This window comes from Xenia sp. Carnegie-2017, unplaced genomic scaffold (genome assembly GCF_021976095.1).
Source record: "Xenia sp. Carnegie-2017 unplaced genomic scaffold, XeniaSp_v1 HiC_scaffold_14, whole genome shotgun sequence".
NCBI classification, from domain to species: Eukaryota; Metazoa; Cnidaria; class Anthozoa; order Malacalcyonacea; family Xeniidae; genus Xenia; species Xenia sp. Carnegie-2017.
Genome location: NW_025813447.1, coordinates 8,613,950 through 8,633,948, shown reverse-complemented (window position 1 = coordinate 8,633,948; position 19,999 = coordinate 8,613,950). Strand labels below are relative to the sequence as shown.

General features: G+C 37.2%; 4 protein-coding genes and 1 long non-coding RNA gene across 5 annotated transcripts; 4 read left to right on the top strand and 1 right to left on the bottom strand.

Moving 5' to 3' along the window:
* The first annotated feature begins 967 nt into the window (after positions 1 to 967).
* LOC124435706 lies at positions 968 to 2,260 on the top strand. The gene is made up of 3 exons (XR_006945127.1): positions 968 to 1,022; positions 1,148 to 1,310; positions 1,931 to 2,260. It is a non-coding gene; the product is annotated as an uncharacterized LOC124435706 (long non-coding RNA).
* Positions 2,261 to 6,506: 4,246 nt separating this feature from the next.
* Positions 6,507 to 8,123, bottom strand: LOC124435703 (contactin-5-like). Its single transcript, XM_046985670.1, has 4 exons — positions 8,103 to 8,123; positions 7,623 to 7,753; positions 6,984 to 7,258; positions 6,507 to 6,672 (listed from the first exon to the last, which is right to left on the bottom strand). Exons 1-3 carry the CDS (start codon positions 8,114 to 8,116, stop codon positions 7,122 to 7,124), a joined length of 282 nt encoding a protein of 93 aa, XP_046841626.1. The 5' UTR covers positions 8,117 to 8,123; the 3' UTR covers positions 6,507 to 6,672; positions 6,984 to 7,121.
* A 5,809-nt stretch (positions 8,124 to 13,932) lies between these two features.
* LOC124435209 (neuronal growth regulator 1-like) lies at positions 13,933 to 14,732 on the top strand. Its single transcript, XM_046985153.1, has 3 exons — positions 13,933 to 14,122; positions 14,212 to 14,308; positions 14,549 to 14,732. The coding sequence occupies exons 1-3, from the start codon at positions 13,966 to 13,968 to the stop codon at positions 14,730 to 14,732; spliced, it is 438 nt and encodes a 145-aa protein (XP_046841109.1). The 5' UTR covers positions 13,933 to 13,965.
* Positions 14,733 to 14,861: 129 nt separating this feature from the next.
* On the top strand, positions 14,862 to 16,002 carry LOC124435208 (contactin-3-like). The gene is made up of 3 exons (XM_046985152.1): positions 14,862 to 15,005; positions 15,357 to 15,487; positions 15,848 to 16,002. Exons 1-3 carry the CDS (start codon positions 14,992 to 14,994, stop codon positions 16,000 to 16,002), a joined length of 300 nt encoding a protein of 99 aa, XP_046841108.1. The 5' UTR covers positions 14,862 to 14,991.
* Positions 16,003 to 16,473: 471 nt separating this feature from the next.
* Positions 16,474 to 19,908, top strand: LOC124435206 (contactin-5-like). The gene is made up of 9 exons (XM_046985151.1): positions 16,474 to 16,626; positions 16,792 to 16,873; positions 17,082 to 17,399; positions 17,672 to 17,742; positions 17,817 to 18,045; positions 18,271 to 18,446; positions 18,907 to 19,000; positions 19,173 to 19,490; positions 19,703 to 19,908. The coding sequence occupies exons 1-9, from the start codon at positions 16,474 to 16,476 to the stop codon at positions 19,801 to 19,803; spliced, it is 1,542 nt and encodes a 513-aa protein (XP_046841107.1). The 3' UTR covers positions 19,804 to 19,908.
* Positions 19,909 to 19,999: the final 91 nt, after the last annotated feature.

Here is a 19,999-nt window from a genome sequence, read left to right as displayed (position 1 = left end):
AAGAGACACAAGCAAACATTGATAGACATGATGAATGAGAGACAAACCCACTTGCAACTCGCCGCTCTTCTGTATCTTCTCGTCCCTTTGCGCCTAAAATTACTGCATAACATGCTAGGAGTGTGAAAACAAACAAACAGTCAAAGAAACAAACAAACAAACATTCAAATAAACAAACAAACGCATACCGCAGACGAAATCGGCAATGGTTGCCACGTATCGATAACTGTAAGAATAATTGTTGAAATAAAATCACGACAAATTGTTAAAGCACTTGTATTTTGCAAAACCAGTGTTTGCAGAAGATCTTTTAAAATTTCATTCGAAACTCGTGCTTCACGATGATTTGCAGAAGACAGCTGTGAACTGCAAACATTTACAGTGAAGGCTTCCTTCGAAACCTTTACCTACTGGAAGTTAATTTTTTAAACTGATGTGCAGACACTGTTTTAACGTCCCTCAACGGTATAACAGAGCCTGAAATAATGCGACTAAATGTATAGAACGCCGATAGCTTGTTTGAGTGATAAGCTGATAGCTTCAAATGGACGTTGAATTGGAAGACTTTGCAATACTCTGCCAGCGCATTGCAATTTCTTTTTCAACTTTAAACTAGATCGATTGTGAATAACATTTCATTTCAATGTTACATGCATGATTCGAATGCAAGAAGCACCACCATATTAACATGTTAAAAGAATATTGCCTAGCTGATTTGTGCCAACCTCTATAACATTACACCAAATGGTATAGAAGCGCCAGTCAGTCAACAAGTTAATACATAATTACAATACATTTCATTAATCCCAAATTTTCATACATTTGCTAGAAATAGGCAATAAGAAAAACAACTAAGCACGGATAGCAGGATAGATGAAAACTAAGTCAGTCGAACTGATATGGACGATGAAGAAGGATGTTTTGTGTCGGAAGATAATTTCCTTCTCCCATTTGCAACATGTTGACGAGAACTTTTTGTCTGTAGAAATAAAGGGAAAATAGGATATGATCGCTATGTGCAAGTACATCTTGATATTTATATAGTAGTATATGTTATATGTTTTGTTTTGCTTATCTTTCTCCTTTTAATTGTTATATACTTTGTGACATGACTCACTTCACTGCCATCTTTCCCGTTTATCTTCAGAGGTTCCCACTCGTTCATTATGGTATTCGTATTTTGATGCATTAATTGGTTTTAAACTGAAGTTCTCAGCCGATTGTTGTGAAAGATGGTTTTGATATCTGCAAAGCAGTTTCCAGTAACAAAGTTAAACAAGAGGGAGGATGTTCTTTGTCAGACCCGTCAGGTAAACACTCATAATTATAAGACACAAATTGAAATGAGCACAAACACAATTCTTGATCTAAAGTTAAATTAAGACGACAAGTGAAGCATGCAGCATTGGCATAAAGCACAAGCATATAAGCAAAGCAACTTGACAGAAGCGTAAGGTCAAACAAAAGAAAACTGAAAAGAAAATTCCTATTTTTTTGTTTCCTCCATGAGAATATATGCTCTGCTTTGTTTTCTCGCTTATGTTTATGAATTTAGTAGTGAAAACTGGGCTTAAACTATGCAAAAAATGAACATGACATTCCGTTTTCTTTGTCTTTTAGTCTCACGAGAAAAGAAAACTTAAGATTTCTTGCTCGTGCTTAATGCACTATTGTCAAGTTGGTATCATCATCATCAGCGCTCGTTAAATTATAAAATCATAGTTTTAAACTGAAAACTTAATAAGGTCGATCGGCGGTTCTTTTAGGCAATCGTTTTAGTTAACGGCAGTTTGCATGAAAACGCAGATCGTTTAACAAGATGATGTTAACTAACTTCATGACCCCAGTTTTGAATAGAAGTCATAGAGCATTACGTTCTTAATTACTCTTTAAATACCTTCTTTAAAACTGTTTTGTTTCTCCCATTTAGCTACGTCGTAAACCTTACCATGACATCTTCAAACTCGTAATTTAAGCAGCTATAACGCAAAGTATCAACGATCATATATAACAGATAATAATTTGAATGTTATTTAAAAACAGATAATAACAGGCTGGGTTGTTCAAAAATATATGATTGCTATCCACCAGCATGATCAGAGTATATGATTGGTTTGAAGTACTACGAAGAACGTACATTCGTACAACACACAAAGAAATAGTAAATCTAAAGATTGAGCGCTATTGTTTCATTGCTGAATGAGCATTCATTTAATTTTTTGTTTAAGTCTAATAATTTTGAATACATTAAGCTCCTGAATTATCGTATTGTCTTCTTGCGGTAAATTGTTTAGTTATGTCTTGTAATCATTAGAAAATGAATTCAACTTTTTATTGCTCTTCTTTAAAACAAGCAGAGAAAAGAATGAAAGGGGAAAAGAATCACAAGTTTCATAAAGCCTAATTTTCATTAAAGGATAAGCACAAGCGACAAAACAAAGTAAAGCATATTCTCCAGAGGTTGGAGGAAACAAAACAATAAGAATTTTCTTTACAATTTGCTTTTGTCTTTCGTGTCAAGTAGCTGTGCTTGTGCTTATGTTGAGGATTATTTCCTGATAAGCGAAAAAGGCAGCAAGCAACCTTTCCCAATCACTAGAATCCATTTTTCATTACTTTAAGGCATTTCATATACAACATGCAAAGATATCGAATCAATTAAATAAATTGTCAATACTCGTTTACAATATATACATTAATTGATTGAACATACTGAAGAACGTTATCAAAATGTTGCTACAACCAAAAGTTTGAATCGTAGGAATAACCATTTATCAATTTTACAAACATAATGTAACTTGTGTCTTCTTTTACTAAAAGATCGCCCTTAATCTCCTATTTAATGGATTTTTGCATGGCAAAAGTTCTTTCTAAAAGCATCTACGTTGTACCTTTTGTGCCCTAAAAGGACTACCTTGTATCATTTTTTCTCTTCCATTTTTTAAACCTCGAGGGGAAATAAGAAATATGAAATAAAGACCAGGGGATTTCACAGCTTTTACTTCAATGTTACCTCTTATGGCACCTTGTTTACGTAATACGTGCGATACAGGATAGGCTAAAATACTGGTTTGTTTTAAAGTATGTTAAATTATATGTTTGGTAGCGTATTTAGTATTCTGACCTACCCCGGATACGCTATTTTACATGATGCAGGGTATCTTCCTTGTAATGTAAAAAGACATATTTACCAATAAAATTTTATACTATAAAATTGCTATACTACTCTGTAGTTTGAAAATTTTTTTGTCACTGTCAATGATAATCTTTTCAATGCTTTCGAAGCTTAAAATAATCAGGTGTTGTATGTTCAGGACATTGGTGGCTTGGATTTATTGTGCCACATAACAGACCACCAAACAATAGCCCAAGATGAACAGCCACGTTCTTGCATGTGAGACGGTGGCTGAATTTGTATCCGACAGAGGATTTTCTAAAGGGTTGAAAGAGAAATTTCTTAGATGCCAGAGAATATTAAACGTTTTTCATTGTTTTATCGTATTACACTTGTCAAATCATGAAATTTTACAAAGTCATTGATTGAAAGAAAACCGCTGATAAAGGGAGATTTTTAAATCAGCTAGCAAAAGATTTATGGGGTGTTAACATTTAAGATAGGTAAAGTTGAAATATTGTTTGCACTTACTATCAGCTGGGGTTTTGCACGTTTGTCCTTTGTGTAATTACTTTGTCTGCTCAATCCATAAACGTTCTCAGCAATTACTCGGAAAACTATGTCTGTGTAAGGATTCAGTCCCTTCACGATACGACCTTCTATGTTACCACTTACAGTCATGTTGTCCGTTACATTGTACCACATAGTCATATTTTCCATCACACTCCACTGGATGAAGACTCTGTCCACAGTGTGATAAGGGTTGAGGTATAACGTCCAAGTAAGATTAGCAGTGAAGTTTTGACATCCTCCATTGATGTTTAAATTTTGTGGAGCATTTGGAGGACCTGTTAAATGAGGTTCAGATGACAGAGGTTTCAAAAAATCAGGAATGGTGATAAAATTTACAGAGCTCAAATTTTTATGCTTTTACGTATATAAAATTAGGATGAAATAAGAAAACTGTTTCCTCCTCTGAATAAGAGAAAAAATACAGAGATCACTGGATATTGATCTTACCGTTAGCAATGACGAGGGCCGTTGAAGTTTTTCCTTGTAAATGTTCACTTGACAAACGCTCGACATTTATATTCTCCGCTGTCTTGTAGCTTGATTAAGAAAATACAACATACACGTGATATAATACCAATTTATATTGTACAGCATATATTATTGAGAGAAGCACAATTTCTAAAATAACATTTTCGATGTGTAGTTACGCGCCCGTAACCTTTATTGAAAAAAGAGGATCGCACTTTCAATTTTTGACAGATAACCTGTGGATGTATTTTCCTGTTCTGTTATGTTTAAAGAATTGCTCAATGTCATCCAACATTAGTCCAATGAACGGTGATGCTCTTTCATAGCTCATATTTTTGTTCATTGTCTATGACTGGTACTAACATTAGTAAAATTAGTCATGGGATTAAAAGTTTGAGCAGTGTCTATGGTATTGGACTAACAAAGCTGGGTACTTTGAACAAGCTCTCTCCTTTTTCTCACCACATCATTAAAATATTGTGTCTTGTTATTTTTACAATGTTCTTATATTTTGGATATTCTACTCACTTGAGATGAAGTCACATTTAAGGTTTGATTGCTTTTCCCAAGTCTTTTCCATTGTGAAACCATTTATATTGATAGGTAGATTCTTTGGAGTAAGCTTCACATTGTAGTGAGAAGCTTTCTCCTTTCTTCACATCTGTCTTGTTCTGAGGTCGTTTTGTGAAGATGATCATCGCTATAGATATTAATGAAAGAGTTTCAATGGCTTAATATCAAGAATGTCCATCTTTGACCATTTTACCCTTTTTTCTTATCTTAACACTTTTCGTCCATTATATACAACATTATACTTATTTTAGCCATATTGTTTTATTCCAAATTAGACTCATTCTAGCAAAGTTAATCTTAGTCTTGTTGCAAATCCATACTGTTCGTTTCAATATTCATGTAAGTCATGTACCTTGCTTTCCCGCGCCTGTGCAATAGGACATTCACCACTTGTTCCTTCTGTATTGTACGCAAAATTCTACAACTCTAACGGAGCTGTATTGATGATAAACTCCGGGGCACTGCCAACTGGAAGAACTTCTTGTTGCCATATTTTAATACCAGATTTTCTGTTTTGAAATACATAACCAAATCCCGGGCCGTTTTGATTCAGTTTTGGAACTTCCTAAAGCAATTTAGTTATCCTGCGTTAGGCGTTATGGTTTTAGACGAAACAATATTGCTATGTCATTGTCTCACCTGCCATGTTACTCTAATGTCATGAGGACGTGTTGAGCTTCCATTCACAATAATGGGACAGAACGAAGGCTCTGTGAATGAACAAAACGAGTGTTTGATGCAATGAGCATGATTTGAAGGCAATTAAAATCTTTACTGTTTTGTAAAATGATTTGTAAGCTTTGGGTATCAAGTGAGGGGTCGCTTCTGTAGAAATTTTCATTGTATTTTTCGTGACATCTGGTTTGAACGCCGCCTATTTTTGAAATCTCCTTCTCTTTGTTTTTGTTGAAACTCTCAGATGGCAAAGGATTTGGAGGATATTCACATTAATTTGTACAGTTCATATAATATTAGTACTTACTCAGCTGGAGTTTTGCACGTTGGTCCTTTAGTGACATTACTTGACTCGCTCAGTCCGTCTACGTTCTCGGCAAACGCTCGGAATAACTTTCGTGTGGTTTCATTCCTTTCAAGATATGGCCTTCTACGTTGCCTTGCACGTAATCTGATGCGTTGTACCATGTAATCGTGTCATGTGATATAATACCCCACTGCAATTGGATACCCGTCAAGGGCTTGTATGGATTACGGTATGAAATGATCCATGTGAGGTTTGCAGTGAAGTTTGTGCATGTTCCGTGAAGTCGTAGATTCTCCGGGGCTTCTGGCGGTCCTGTAGCATAAAGCGCGTTTTTAGACTGCTTGGCGTGATAGAAAGTTTCCATAGATATGATAATATGCGCTATCGAACAATGTACTTTTTTATTGTTAATCAATCAGAGATTGCTTCATGTGACTTATCCTTTACAAAAGGTTCGGGTTAAGGCGTGTGGATGTATTTTTAGTTGCTCGTTTACTGTTTCTATTTCTCTCTGCTTACCGTGGACTATCACAATTGCGCTAGATCTTTTCTCCGAGCTTGAGCTGTAGGCAATGTAGGTGTAGACGCCACTGTCATGGCTCTAAAACAACATGCAGTCAGTTGAGGAGCTTTTAAAATTACTCAACTGTGAGTTTTTCTCATTAATCAAAACACATTTCATTGACTCAATCATTAATCCTGTGAGAGCATAAAGCAATCCACATGATAATTTGGCTTTGCGAGTTAGACAACAAGAAAAGCAGACCTTCGCATTTGATATGGTTACTTTTGTTCGTTAGATCCCATAATGCATTGCTTTTCATCATTTCGGCTCCGTTGTAAAGCCATTTGTAACGAATGTTCAACGGTGGGTCGGAATCAGCTTCGCAGAGCAATGAGAAACTTTCTCCATCCATCACATCAGTCTTGTTTTCTGGTCGCTGGATGAAAACAATTTCCGCTGTAAGAAAAAAAATATCGTGATTTTACCCGTGACGCATGTAGATGATCGACCAGATATCTCGTATATAACAATACGAAGGTCGAGGCGAGTGGTCTACTGCAATGTCAATGATTTGAGGCCAGAAAGATCTAATAAGTATATCAAAATTATATCTAGTCTTGATAAAACAGTCGCTCCTTTTTGTGCAACAAAATGCTCATGCGCAGTCATTGTGCGTTCCTTTTGTCTGATTACGCACCTCTTCACACGATATTGCGTAATATGACATGAATATCGTTGAATGAAGGTTAGTGTACCATAGTACTTACCGACTTTAATATACCTGTCTTTACTGACACTGCCAAACATATTACTCGCAATACAAGCATAGATCCCGCTGTCGTTGTGGGATAGATTATGCACGAGCAAGTCTTGATCATCTTTGAGATCATATTTTGTCGTTTTGTTTATTTCCAACTTTTCTCCTTTGAAAAACCAATCATGTTTTGCTCATGAATGGCTTCCGATATACACGAGATCTGACCAGTGTTACCCACAGTAAAATCCTTTGCTATCAAATCTGATGTGATATCTGGAGGCTTCACTGAAAATACGACAAATAAGGTTTGCTTACTGCGGTTTTTGTTTTGTATTTAACTTTGTAAATCTTCTATGACCTGTTGTTATACGGAGTGAGAAACGAGCATGTCGTCTTTTGTCAAGGGTGAATCAATAATGGTGGTAATAAAACTCTAAACATGACTTAATGGCTTACTCAATATACATCATTTTGAAACAGTGATAAAAGGCATTCATTATGTTTCGTTTTAATTCGAAAAAAATTCTTGAAAATGGAAACACTATCTGGAAACACCAAATGGAAAATTTATTGGAAGTGAAATCTATCGTTGCACTGCATATGTAGATGTGACCAGTTGACAAATGGTTGTGGCATATGTGCACCCCACCTTGAACTTGAAGCGACACTGTCTGATATGCAAAACCAAAAGCATTCTTCGCAACACATTGATACATTCCGTTATCACTGGGTTCAACACTATGAATCGTTAGTGTTCCGTTTTCGATTGTGTAACGGTTGCTATAAACGATATACGTGAAGGTTATAATCAATTGTATTGATATATAAAGATGGTTTTGCTTTCAAGAACATGATCTACTTATTCCCGTGATAAAATATGTTATGTTGATTTAGTTCAATGTCCGCTTTAACTGCATTGCCCTAAATCATGTAAACTACTAGTAAACTGACCATAAACATTCCTGCTGCAAAACTGGAGATTTGTCAAACCAACAACGTTTTGTAACGTCACGTGTTCTCTCGGTTTGCTTTTCCTGGAAAAGTTTGCGTGCGTATATCTCGAGGCGAGGACGTCAACTTCAAAAGGAACATGTGTTGTTATGTTTTATCAAGTGATGTTCCAACTTACCTCACATTGCTCATAGCGGTTGTATTACATACCATTGAAGCGTTGGTTCCGATCACCTTTTGGTCAAACAACTCAGTGCCAGAAAAAATGTTCGGCTTACTGCTGACTATTGTTTTGACAAACGTAGGCGGTTCTGCAAAAGAATTTTAAAGGCATTTTAGCATTTAAACGTTGTTTAACTTAGGCATTTAAAGGCACAAATACATTTCAAAGTTAATGAACTGTTTGATTATTGGGAAAAAACATCTTTTAGAGGTATATGCAAATGTGTCTCAAAGGCGTATCTTATGTTTCATCCTATGTGAAATTCAACCCTTAACAAGCTTTTCATGTACCTCTAACGACAATTTTTGTTTCCTCTGACGCAGTTCTCTTGATATTATTTTTGTCAATGGTCACGTGACACGTGTAAATTCCCGCGTTGCGAGACTTCACGTTTTCAATCAACAATACTCTGTTGTATTCTAAAAGAGCGACGCCGTCAATTTGATGAAACACTTGGCTCTTTTTACCCTGCAAATCCGTCTTCTCCCAACGATACTTTGGAGTTGGACTGGATGATTTTAAAAGAGACGTTAAAATTAGTTGAATTTTGCTGATCCCCCATTCTACCAATTGTCAAAGGAAAGTGGTTTGGCACGAAGATATGGCGTGCTTTTGGATTTGGGCTGGGAAAACTTAGTTATAATGTTGGAGGTAGTTGGTGATCAGATACGATTGAGGACTAGTTGCACCTTTCCATTAGAAAAATTGTAGCTTAGTTTCGTAGCGAGTAAAGAAAGTGATGAACTGCGAACTTACTATCCAGCGGCAACACATCTTAATTTTACTATATCTCCCCGGGCAACTTCTTGGTTTGGGATTTTTTGAACGTCAGGACCAAACGAGGTGATGTTCTCTGGGAAAACAAAAAATCGTTTGTGCATATCGTTTTAACTATTTGTATTGTGACCTCCTGGGTTGCTACTTGAATAAAAATATGCCTACCTCCTGTAATTTTGAATCTAAAAACTCCAGACTTTTGAAAGTTAAAGCTTGAGCCGCCTTCTTTGGCTTCGACCAGGCATCTTATGCCACGCTTTTGTTTAATGAATGCTAGATTAGCTTTGGTGACGTGAGAAAAAAACAATCTACCATCTCCCATGACCAATGCGTTCACGACGTCGGAAAAGAGCCATGTCCCCAAAGCAGTGAGGCCACCCCAATTGTAAATGGCGTACTTGGTGTAGCCATGAGGTGGACAATCTATTGTTAGTTGTTGTCCGACAGTAACATTAAGTGTTTGATCGTTGTCGTCGAAAAAGCTGCCAGCAACTGCAAGGAATGATATCATAGTTTGCAAAGGAATCGAAAGAAACGTTAATTTTGCTTACGGCGGACATTGAGATGCGTGTCAAATTCAAGTGCCACTGAGGAAGTCAAGTTCATCGCCTCATATGCCGTTCTTATATAGCCAAATGGCGTTACATAATCATGCATGATTCATAATGAGCATGCGCAATGATTTGACCGATATACAGTCTTCAATATACGATAAAAATAGTGAGCACGTTAACGTTCTCTTACGTACCCTTGAACTCCACTTTAATTTCGCGCCCAAAAAACATGTTACGATGGGCAGATTATCTACTAGGCTAAGTAGGCTTAAGCCTACAGGCCTGGGCTTTTGAGAGGCCCGTTGTATCTAGACATTATTATGATTTAGACGTTTTGCTATTCTGACTGGCTGAACGAGCTTAATTTAGATCATTTATGCTAATGAAAACCTAAACGAGTTATTGAATGTAGAAGGAAAATGGCCTTAGTACTGTCTACTGTTCAAATGCGCAATGCTCAGAACTCATGAAGTATTGGCTTTTACTATTTCCCTGACCATGTCATGATTTTCAAAATTTCGTTTAGAAATTTTTCCCATTTTCTCCCATGCAGGGCGGATCTAGGCATATGAAAGTGGTTTGAGCCACGGTCAGAATTCTGCCACTTAAGTTTTTCCAGGGTTGACTTTTTCATGATTAAAAATTTTGCTCAAATACAGAAAAATTCGATCAAAAGCAAAAATTGAATGAATTTTGTAATTTTTTGTCAAAAACTTGTGTTAACAGAACAAAAACTTCAAATTAAGGGTCTTGTTAAAATAGTAATAAAGTAAATGGTTTGAACCCGGGAGTATAGTTATATGTTTGTAAATGATGATCGTCCAGGTTAATAAAGTCCTGAGAAGGACTGTTTTTGTTGTTGTTGACTGACGTTTCGACAACCTTAGCGGTAGTCATCTTCAGAGTCAAATGAGGAGTAAACGTCAGGTTAGCCGTATTGTTATCTGGTTCTTACGTCATTGTATTGTGTGTACAGGAAATGTGTGCGTCATTGTATTGTGTGTACAGGAAATGTGTATTGTCATTGTGGATTAGTGTGAAGTGAAATTGACGTATTTAGTTGTAATGTGTGGGTGTCAATTGTGTATTGTCATTGTGAATTAGTTTAAAGTGCAGTGTTTTTAGTTGATCGTTTGTTTGTATTGTGAATAAGTCGTTTGTAAGGTGCCGGTAATTGCTGTGATCTGTTCAGGGGGGTTTGTTCCAAGTTGGTATACCAAGTATACCAACTATATCAAGTATACCAACTATACCAAGTTGGTATACCAAGTATACCAACTATACCAAGTTGGTATTCCAAGTTGGTATACCAAGTATACCAAGTATATCTCTTTGATATGCTGTCGTAGCATATCAAAGAGACTTGTCAGAGACAACCAAAGACGAGATCAGAAGCAGGATAGCCTCCACTTTACAATCGTCCTCTATACGTGACAACAACTTGACAAAAGACGAGCAACAAGCACTCAAACGACTAAAACACGACAACAACATCGTCATTTTACCAGCAGACAAAGGACGCGTGACTGTGGTCATGGACAGGAATGATTACTTTAACAAAATGGACACCCTTGTTAACGACAGACAAACGTACGAACAACTCAAACGAGACCCAACACCATCACTAGTACGCAAACTTAACAGCAAGATCTTCTCTATGAGAAAATCTAACATTATATCTGAACGTGTTTACTATCGACTCAGATGTTCAGTACCACGACCACCCAGGCTATACGGACTACCAAAACTTCACAAACCACAAATACCCATGCGACCAATTGTATCATTCTGTGGCTCGCCTAATTACGAACTTTCAAAGTACTTGACTAGCATACTGCAACCACTTACAAACAAATCAAAACACAAGCTACAATCCACTGACACTTTCATTAAAAAACTGAGCACTATACAAATACCGGACAACTATATACTAGTGTCTTTTGATGTGAAATCACTGTTCACCAGTATTCCACTTAATCTGGCACTTACTTGTACAAAAACCCTCATTACAAACACCACGGACGTACTGCCATTACCGACAGAAGACATTATGGAGTTACTGGAGCTCTGCCTCACCTCGACGTACTTCCAATACAAAGGAACACACTACAAACAATTACATGGGACGGCAATGGCCTGCCTGTTTCTGTTGTAGCAAGGAAATTGTAATGCAATCTATAGAGGAACGGGCGCTCACGACTTACAAACATGCACTACCTTTTGGTTTCGCACGTAGATGACACAATCACAGCACTACATGCAGACGACATTAATGACTTTCATACTCACATCAACAAACAGAACAGCTACACAATTTACCAAAGATGTCGAAGAAAACGGAACTCTTCCTTTCTCGACTGTTTGTAAAACATGACAATCAAAAACTACGAACAACAGTTTATCGCAAGCCAACACATACTGACCGACTACTAGACCAATCATCTTACAACCCTACATCACACAAAGCCACCACAATCAGAACATTAACAAGACGTGCACAAATCATATGTGATTCACCGGACGCTCTACAAAACGAAAACAACTATCTCAAACGTGTTTTTGACAAAAACAACTATAACTCTGACTTTATCAAACGCAACACTTACAAACCCAACGAACCCAACGAACCCAACAAAACGAGCAACTCAGTGACAACAGCAACGATACCTTACATCAAAGGTACGTCTGAGACTATCTCGCGTATCTTACGACCATACAACATACGTGTCGCACATAAACCAATCACAACGTTACGACAAGTACTAACGAACATAAAGGACAAAGAACAACCCAACGAACGACAAGGTGCAGTTTACAAAATAAACTGCTCCGACTGCCACGCCTCCTATATCGGAGAAACTGGCAGGAACTTAAACATAAGACTTACTGAGCACAAACGAGCTACTAAGAAACAAGACAAAACTAATCACATTGCCGAACATCACCGAATCACAAAGCACAACATTGACTGGGATTCGGCAAAATGCATCACTTACAGTACTGACTATAGACAACGGCTTACATTAGAAAGTTGGTATACCAACTTGGAACAAACCCCCCTGAACAGATCACAGCAATTACCGGCACCTTACAAACGACTTATTCACAATACAAACAAACGATCAACTAAAAACACTGCACTTTAAACTAATTCACAATGACAATACACAATTGACACCCACACATTACAACTAAATACGTCAATTTCACTTCACACTAATCCACAATGACAATACACATTTCCTGTACACACAATACAATGACGCACACATTTCCTGTACACACAATACAATGACGTAAGAACCAGATAACAAATACGGCTAACCTGACGTTTACTCCTCATTTGACTCTGAAGATGACTACCGCTAAGGTTGTCGAAACGTCAGTCAACAACAACAAAAACAGTCCTTCTCAGGACTTTATTAACCTGGACGATCATCATTTACAAACATATAACGATACTCCCGGGTTCAAACCATTTACTTTAATACTATTTTAACAAGACGTTTAATTTGAAGTTTTTGTTCTGTTAACACAAGTTTTTGACAAAAAATTACAAAATTCATTCAATTTTTGCTTTTGATCGAATTTTTCTGTATTTGAGCAAAATTTTTAATCATGAAAAAGTCAACCCTGGAAAAACCTAAGTGGCAGAATTCTGACCGTGGCTCAAGCCACTTTCGCCATGGCCTAGATCCGCCCCTGCATAGGGTAGAAAATGGGAAAAATTTCAAAACGAAATTTTGAAAATCATTGACATGGTCAGGGAAATAGTAAAAGCCAATACTTCATGAGTTCTGAGCATTGCGCATTTGAACAGTAGACAGTACTAAGGCCATTTTCCTTCTACATTCAATAACTCGTTTAGGTTTTCATTAGCATAAATGATCTAAATTAAGCTCGTTCAGCCAGTCCAGAATAGCAATAACGTCTAAATCATAATAATGTCTAGATACAACGGGCCTCTCAAAAGCCCAGGCCTGTAGGCTTAAGCCTACTTAGCCTAGTAGATAATCTGCCCATCGTAACATGTTTTTTGGGCGCGAAATTAAAGTGGATTTCAAGGGTACGTAAGAGAACGTTAACGTGCTCACTATTTTTATCGTATATTGAAGACTGTATATCGGTCAAATCATTGCGCATGCTCATTATGAATCATGCATGATTATGTAACGCCATATGGCTATATAAGAACGGCATATGAGGCGATGAACTTGACTTCCTCAGTGGCACTTGAATTTGACACGCATCTCAATGTCCGCCGTAAGCAAAATTAACGTTTCTTTCGATTCCTTTGCAAACTATGATATCATTCCTTGCAGTTGCTGGCAGCTTTTCGACGACAACGATCAAACACTTAATGTTACTGTCGGACAACAACCAATAGATTGTCCACCCATGGCTACACCAAGTACGCCATTTACAATTGGGGTGGCCTCACTGCTTTGGGGACATGGCTCTTTTCCGACGTCGTGAACGCATTGGTCATGGGAGATGGTAGATTGTTTTTTTCTCACGTCACCAAAGCTAATCTAGCATTCATTAAACAAAAGCGTGGCATAAGATGCCTGGTCGAAGCCAAAGAAGGCGGCTCAAGCTTTAACTTTCAAAAGTCTGGAGTTTTTAGATTCAAAATTACAGGAGGTAGGCATATTTTTATTCAAGTAGCAACCCAGGAGGTCACAATACAAATAGTTAAAACGATATGCACAAACGATTTTTTGTTTTCCCAGAGAACATCACCTCGTTTGGTCCTGACGTTCAAAAAATCCCAAACCAAGAAGTGGCCCGGGGAGATATAGTAAAATTAAGATGTGTTGCCGCTGGATAGTAAGTTCGCAGTTCATCACTTTCTTTACTCGCTACGAAACTACAATTTTTCTAATGGAAAGGTGCAACTAGTCCTCAATCGTATCTGATCACCAACTACCTCCAACATTATAACTAAGTTTTCCCAGCCCAATCCAAAAGCACGCCATATCTTCGTGCCAAACCACTTTCCTTTGACAATTGGTAGAATGGGGATCAGCAAAATTCAACTAATTTTAACGTCTCTTTAAAATCATCCAGTCCAACTCCAAAGTATCGTTGGGAGAAGACGGATTTGCAGGGTAAAAAGAGCCAAGTGTTTCATCAAATTGACGGCGTCGCTCTTTTAGAATACAACAGAGTATTGTTGATTGAAAACGTGAAGTCTCGCAACGCGGGAATTTACACGTGTCACGTGACCATTGACAGTATAGATATTTGTTAATGAATTTCACATATGAAACATAAGATTTTGATATTTCTATGTTTTTCCCAATAATCAAACAGTTCATTAATTTGAAATGTATTTAAAGTTAAACAACGTTTAAATGCTAAAATGCCTTTAAAATTCTTTTGCAGAACCGCCTACGTTTGTCAAAACAATAGTCAGCAGTAAGCCGAACATTTTTTCTCGGCATACTTGGAGTTGTTTGACCAAAGGTGATCCGGAGCCAACGCTTCAATGGTATGCCAATACAACCGCTATGAGCAATGTGAGGTAAGTTGGAACATCACTTGATAAAACATAACAACACATGTTCCTTTTGAAGTTGACGTCCTCGCCTCGAGATATACGCACGCAAACTTTTCCAGGAAAAGCAAACCGAGAGAACACGTGACGTTACAAAACGTTGTTGGTTTGACAAATCTCCAGTTTTTGCAACGGGAATGTTTATGGTCAGTTTACTAGTAGTTTACATGATTTAGGGCAATGCAGTTAAAGCGGACATTGAACTAAGTCAACATAACGTATTTTTATCACGGGAATAAGTAGATCATGTTCTTGAAAGCAAAACCATCTTTATATATCAATACAATTGATTATAACCTTCACGTATATCGTTTATAGCAACCGTTACACAATCGAAAACGGAACACTAACGATTCATAGTGTTGAACCCAGTGATAACGGAATGTATCAATGTGTTGCGAAGAATGCTTTTGGTTTTGCATATCAGACAGTGTCGCTTCAAGTTCAAGGTGGGTACATATGCCACAACCATTTGTCAACTGGTCACATCTACATATGCAGTGCAACGATAGATTTCACTTCCAATAAATTTTCCATTTGGTGTTTCCAGATAGTGTTTCCATTTTCAAGAATTTTTTCGAATTAAAACGAAACATAATGAATGCCTTTTATCACTGTTTCAAAATGATGTATATTGAGTAAGCCATTAAGTCATGTTTAGAGTTTTATTACCACCATTATTGATTCACCCTTGACAAAAGACGACATGCTCGTTTCTCACTCCGTATAACAACAGGTCATAGAAGATTTACAAAGTTAAATACAAAACAAAAACCGCAGTAAGCAAACCTTGTTTGTCGTATTTTCAGTGAAGCCTCCAGATATCACATCAGATTTGATAGCAAAGGATTTTACTGTGGGTAACACTGGTCAGATCTCGTGTATATCGGAAGCCATTCCGCGAGCAAAACATGATTGGTTTTTCAAAGGAGAAAAGTTGGAAATAAAAAACGACAAAATATGATCTCAAAGATGATCAAGACTTGCTCGCATAATCTATCCCACAACGACAGCGGGATCTATGCTTGTATTGCGTGAGTATATTTGGCAGTGTCAGTAAAGACAGGTATATTAAAGTCGGTAAGTACTATGGTACACTAACCTTCATTCAACGATATTCATGTCATATTACGCAATATCGTGTGAAGAGGTGCGTAATCAGACAAAAGGAACGCACAATGACTGCGCATGAGCATTTTGTTGCACAAAAAGGAGCGACTGTTTTATCAAGACTAGATATAATTTTGATATACTTATTAGATCTTTCTGGCCTCAAATCATTGACATTGCAGTAGACCACTCGCCTCGACCTTCGTATTGTTATATACGAGATATCTGGTCGATCATCTACATGCATCACGGGTAAAATCACGATATTTTTTTTCTTACAGCGGAAATTGTTTTCATCCAGCGACCAGAAAACAAGACTGATGTGATGGATGGAGAAAGTTTCTCATTGCTCTGCGAAGCTGATTCCGACCCACCGTTGAACATTCGTTACAAATGGCTTTACAACGGAGCCGAAATGATGAAAAGCAATGCATTATGGGATCTAACGAACAAAAAGTTAACCATATCAAATGCGAAGGTCTGCTTTTCTTGTTGTCTAACTCGCAAAGCCAAATTATCATGTGGATTGCCTTATGCTCTCACAGGATTAATGATTGAGTCAATGAAATGTGTTTTGATTAATGAGAAAAACTCACAGTTGAGTAATTTTAAAAGCTCCTCAACTGACTGCATGTTGTTTTAGAGCCGTGACAGTGGCGTCTACACCTGCATTGCCTACAGCTCAAGCTCGGAGAAAAGATCTAGCGCAATTGTGATAGTCCACGGTAAGCAGAGAAATAGAAACAGTAAACGAGCAACTAAAAATACATCCACACGCCTTAACCCGAATTTCCTTTTGTAAAGGATAAGTCACATAGAAGCAATCTCTGATTGATTAACAATAAAAAGTACATTGTTCGATAGCGCATATTATCATATCTATGGAAACTTTCTATCACGCCAAGCAGTCTAAAAACGCGCTTTATGCTACAGGACCGCCAGAAGCCCCGGAGAATCTACGACTTCACGGAACATGCACAAACTTCACTGCAAACCTCACATGGATCATTTCATACCGTAATCCATACAAGCCCTTGACGGGTATCCAATTGCAGTGGGGTATTATATCACATGACACGATTACATGGTACAACGCATCAGATTACGTGCAAGGCAACGTAGAAGGCCATATCTTGAAAGGAATGAAACCTTACGCAAAGATAGTATTCCGAGCGTTTGCCGAGAACGTAGACGGACTGAGCGAGTCAAGTAATGTCACTAAAGGACCAACGTGCAAAACTCCAGCTGAGAGTAAGTACTAATATTATATGAACTGTACAAATTAATGTGAATATCCTCCAAATCCTTTGCCATCTGAGAGTTTCAACAAAAACAAAGAGAAGGAGATTTCAAAAATAGGCGGCGTTCAAACCAGATGTCACGAAAAATACAATGAAAATTTCTACAGAAGCGACCCCTCACTTGATACCCAAAGCTTACAAATCATTTTACAAAACAGTAAAGATTTTAATTGCCTTCAAATCATGCTCATTGCATCAAACACTCGTTTTGTTCATTCACAGAGCCTTCGTTCTGTCCCATTATTGTGAATGGAAGCTCAACACGTCCTCATGACATTAGAGTAACATGGCAGGTGAGACAATGACATAGCAATATTGTTTCGTCTAAAACCATAACGCCTAACGCAGGATAACTAAATTGCTTTAGGAAGTTCCAAAACTGAATCAAAACGGCCCGGGATTTGGTTATGTATTTCAAAACAGAAAATCTGGTATTAAAATATGGCAACAAGAAGTTCTTCCAGTTGGCAGTGCCCCGGAGTTTATCATCAACAATACAGCTCCGTTAGAGTTGTGGGAATTTTGCGTACTAACTTACAATAGCGAAGGAACAAGTGGTGAATGTCCTATTGCACAGGCGCCTTCGGGAAAGCAAGGTACATGACTTACATGAATATTGAAACGAACAGTATGGATTTGCAACAAGACTAAGATTAACTTTGCTAGAATGAGTCTAATTTGGAATAAAACAATATGGCTAAAATAAGTATAATGTTGTATATAATGGACGAAAAGTGTTAAGATAAGAAAAAAGGGTAAAATGGTCAAAGATGGACATTCTTGATATTAAGCCATTGAAACTCTTTCATTAATATCTATAGCGATGATCATCTTCACAAAACGACCTCAGAACAAGACAGATGTGAAGAAAGGAGAAAGCTTCTCACTACAATGTGAAGCTTACTCCAAGCCAGATCTACCTATCCAATATAAATGGTTTCACAATGGAAAAGACTTGGGAAAAAGCAATCAAACCTTAAATGTGACTTCATCTCAAGTGAGTAGAATATCCAAAATATAAGAACATTGTAAAAATAACAAGACACAATATTTTAATGATGTGGTGAGAAAAAGGAGAGAGCTTGTTCAAAGTACCCAGCTTTGTTAGTCCAATACCATAGACACTGCTCAAACTTTTAATCCCATGACTAATTTTACTAATGTTAGTACCAGTCATAGACAATGAACAAAAATATGAGCTATGAAAGAGCATCACCGTTCATTGGACTAATGTTGGATGACATTGAGCAATTCTTTAAACATAACAGAACAGGAAAATACATCCACAGGTTATCTGTCAAAAATTGAAAGTGCGATCCTCTTTTTTCAATAAAGGTTACGGGCGCGTAACTACACATCGAAAATGTTATTTTAGAAATTGTGCTTCTCTCAATAATATATGCTGTACAATATAAATTGGTATTATATCACGTGTATGTTGTATTTTCTTAATCAAGCTACAAGACAGCGGAGAATATAAATGTCGAGCGTTTGTCAAGACGAACATTTACAATACAGGAAAAACTTCAACGGCCCTCGTCATTGCTAACGGTAAGATCAATATCCAGTGATCTCTGTATTTTTTCTCTTATTCAGAGGAGGAAACAGTTTTCTTATTTCATCCTAATTTTATATACGTAAAAGCATAAAAATTTGAGCTCTGTAAATTTTATCACCATTCCTGATTTTTTGAAACCTCTGTCATCTGAACCTCATTTAACAGGTCCTCCAAATGCTCCACAAAATTTAAACATCAATGGAGGATGTCAAAACTTCACTGCTAATCTTACTTGGACGTTATACCTCAACCCTTATCACACTGTGGACAGAGTCTTCATCCAGTGGAGTGTGATGGAAAATATGACTATGTGGTACAATGTAACGGACAACATGACTGTAAGTGGTAACATAGAAGGTCGTATCGTGAAGGGACTGAATCCTTACACAGACATAGTTTTCCGAGTAATTGCTGAGAACGTTTATGGATTGAGCGAACCAAGTAATTACACAAAAGGACAAACGTGCAAAACCCCAGCTGATAGTAAGTGCAAACAATATTTCAACTTTACCTATCTTAAATGTTAACACCCCATAAATCTTTTGCTAGCTGATTTAAAAATCTCCCTTTATCAGCGGTTTTCTTTCAATCAATGACTTTGTAAATTTCATGATTTGACAAGTGTAATACGATAAAACAATGAAAAACGTTTAATATTCTCTGGCATCTAAGAAATTTCTCTTTCAACCCTTTAGAAAATCCTCTGTCGGATACAAATTCAGCCACCGTCTCACATGCAAGAACGTGGCTGTTCATCTTGGGCTATTGTTTGGTGGTCTGTTATGTGGCACAATAAATCCAAGCCACCAATGTCCTGAACATACAACACCTGATTATTTTAAGCTTCGAAAGCATTGAAAAGATTATCATTGACAGTGACAAAAAATTTTCAAACTACAGAGTAGTATAGCAATTTTATAGTATAAAATTTTATTGGTAAATATGTCTTTTACATTACAAGGAAGATACCCTGCATCATGTAAAATAGCGTA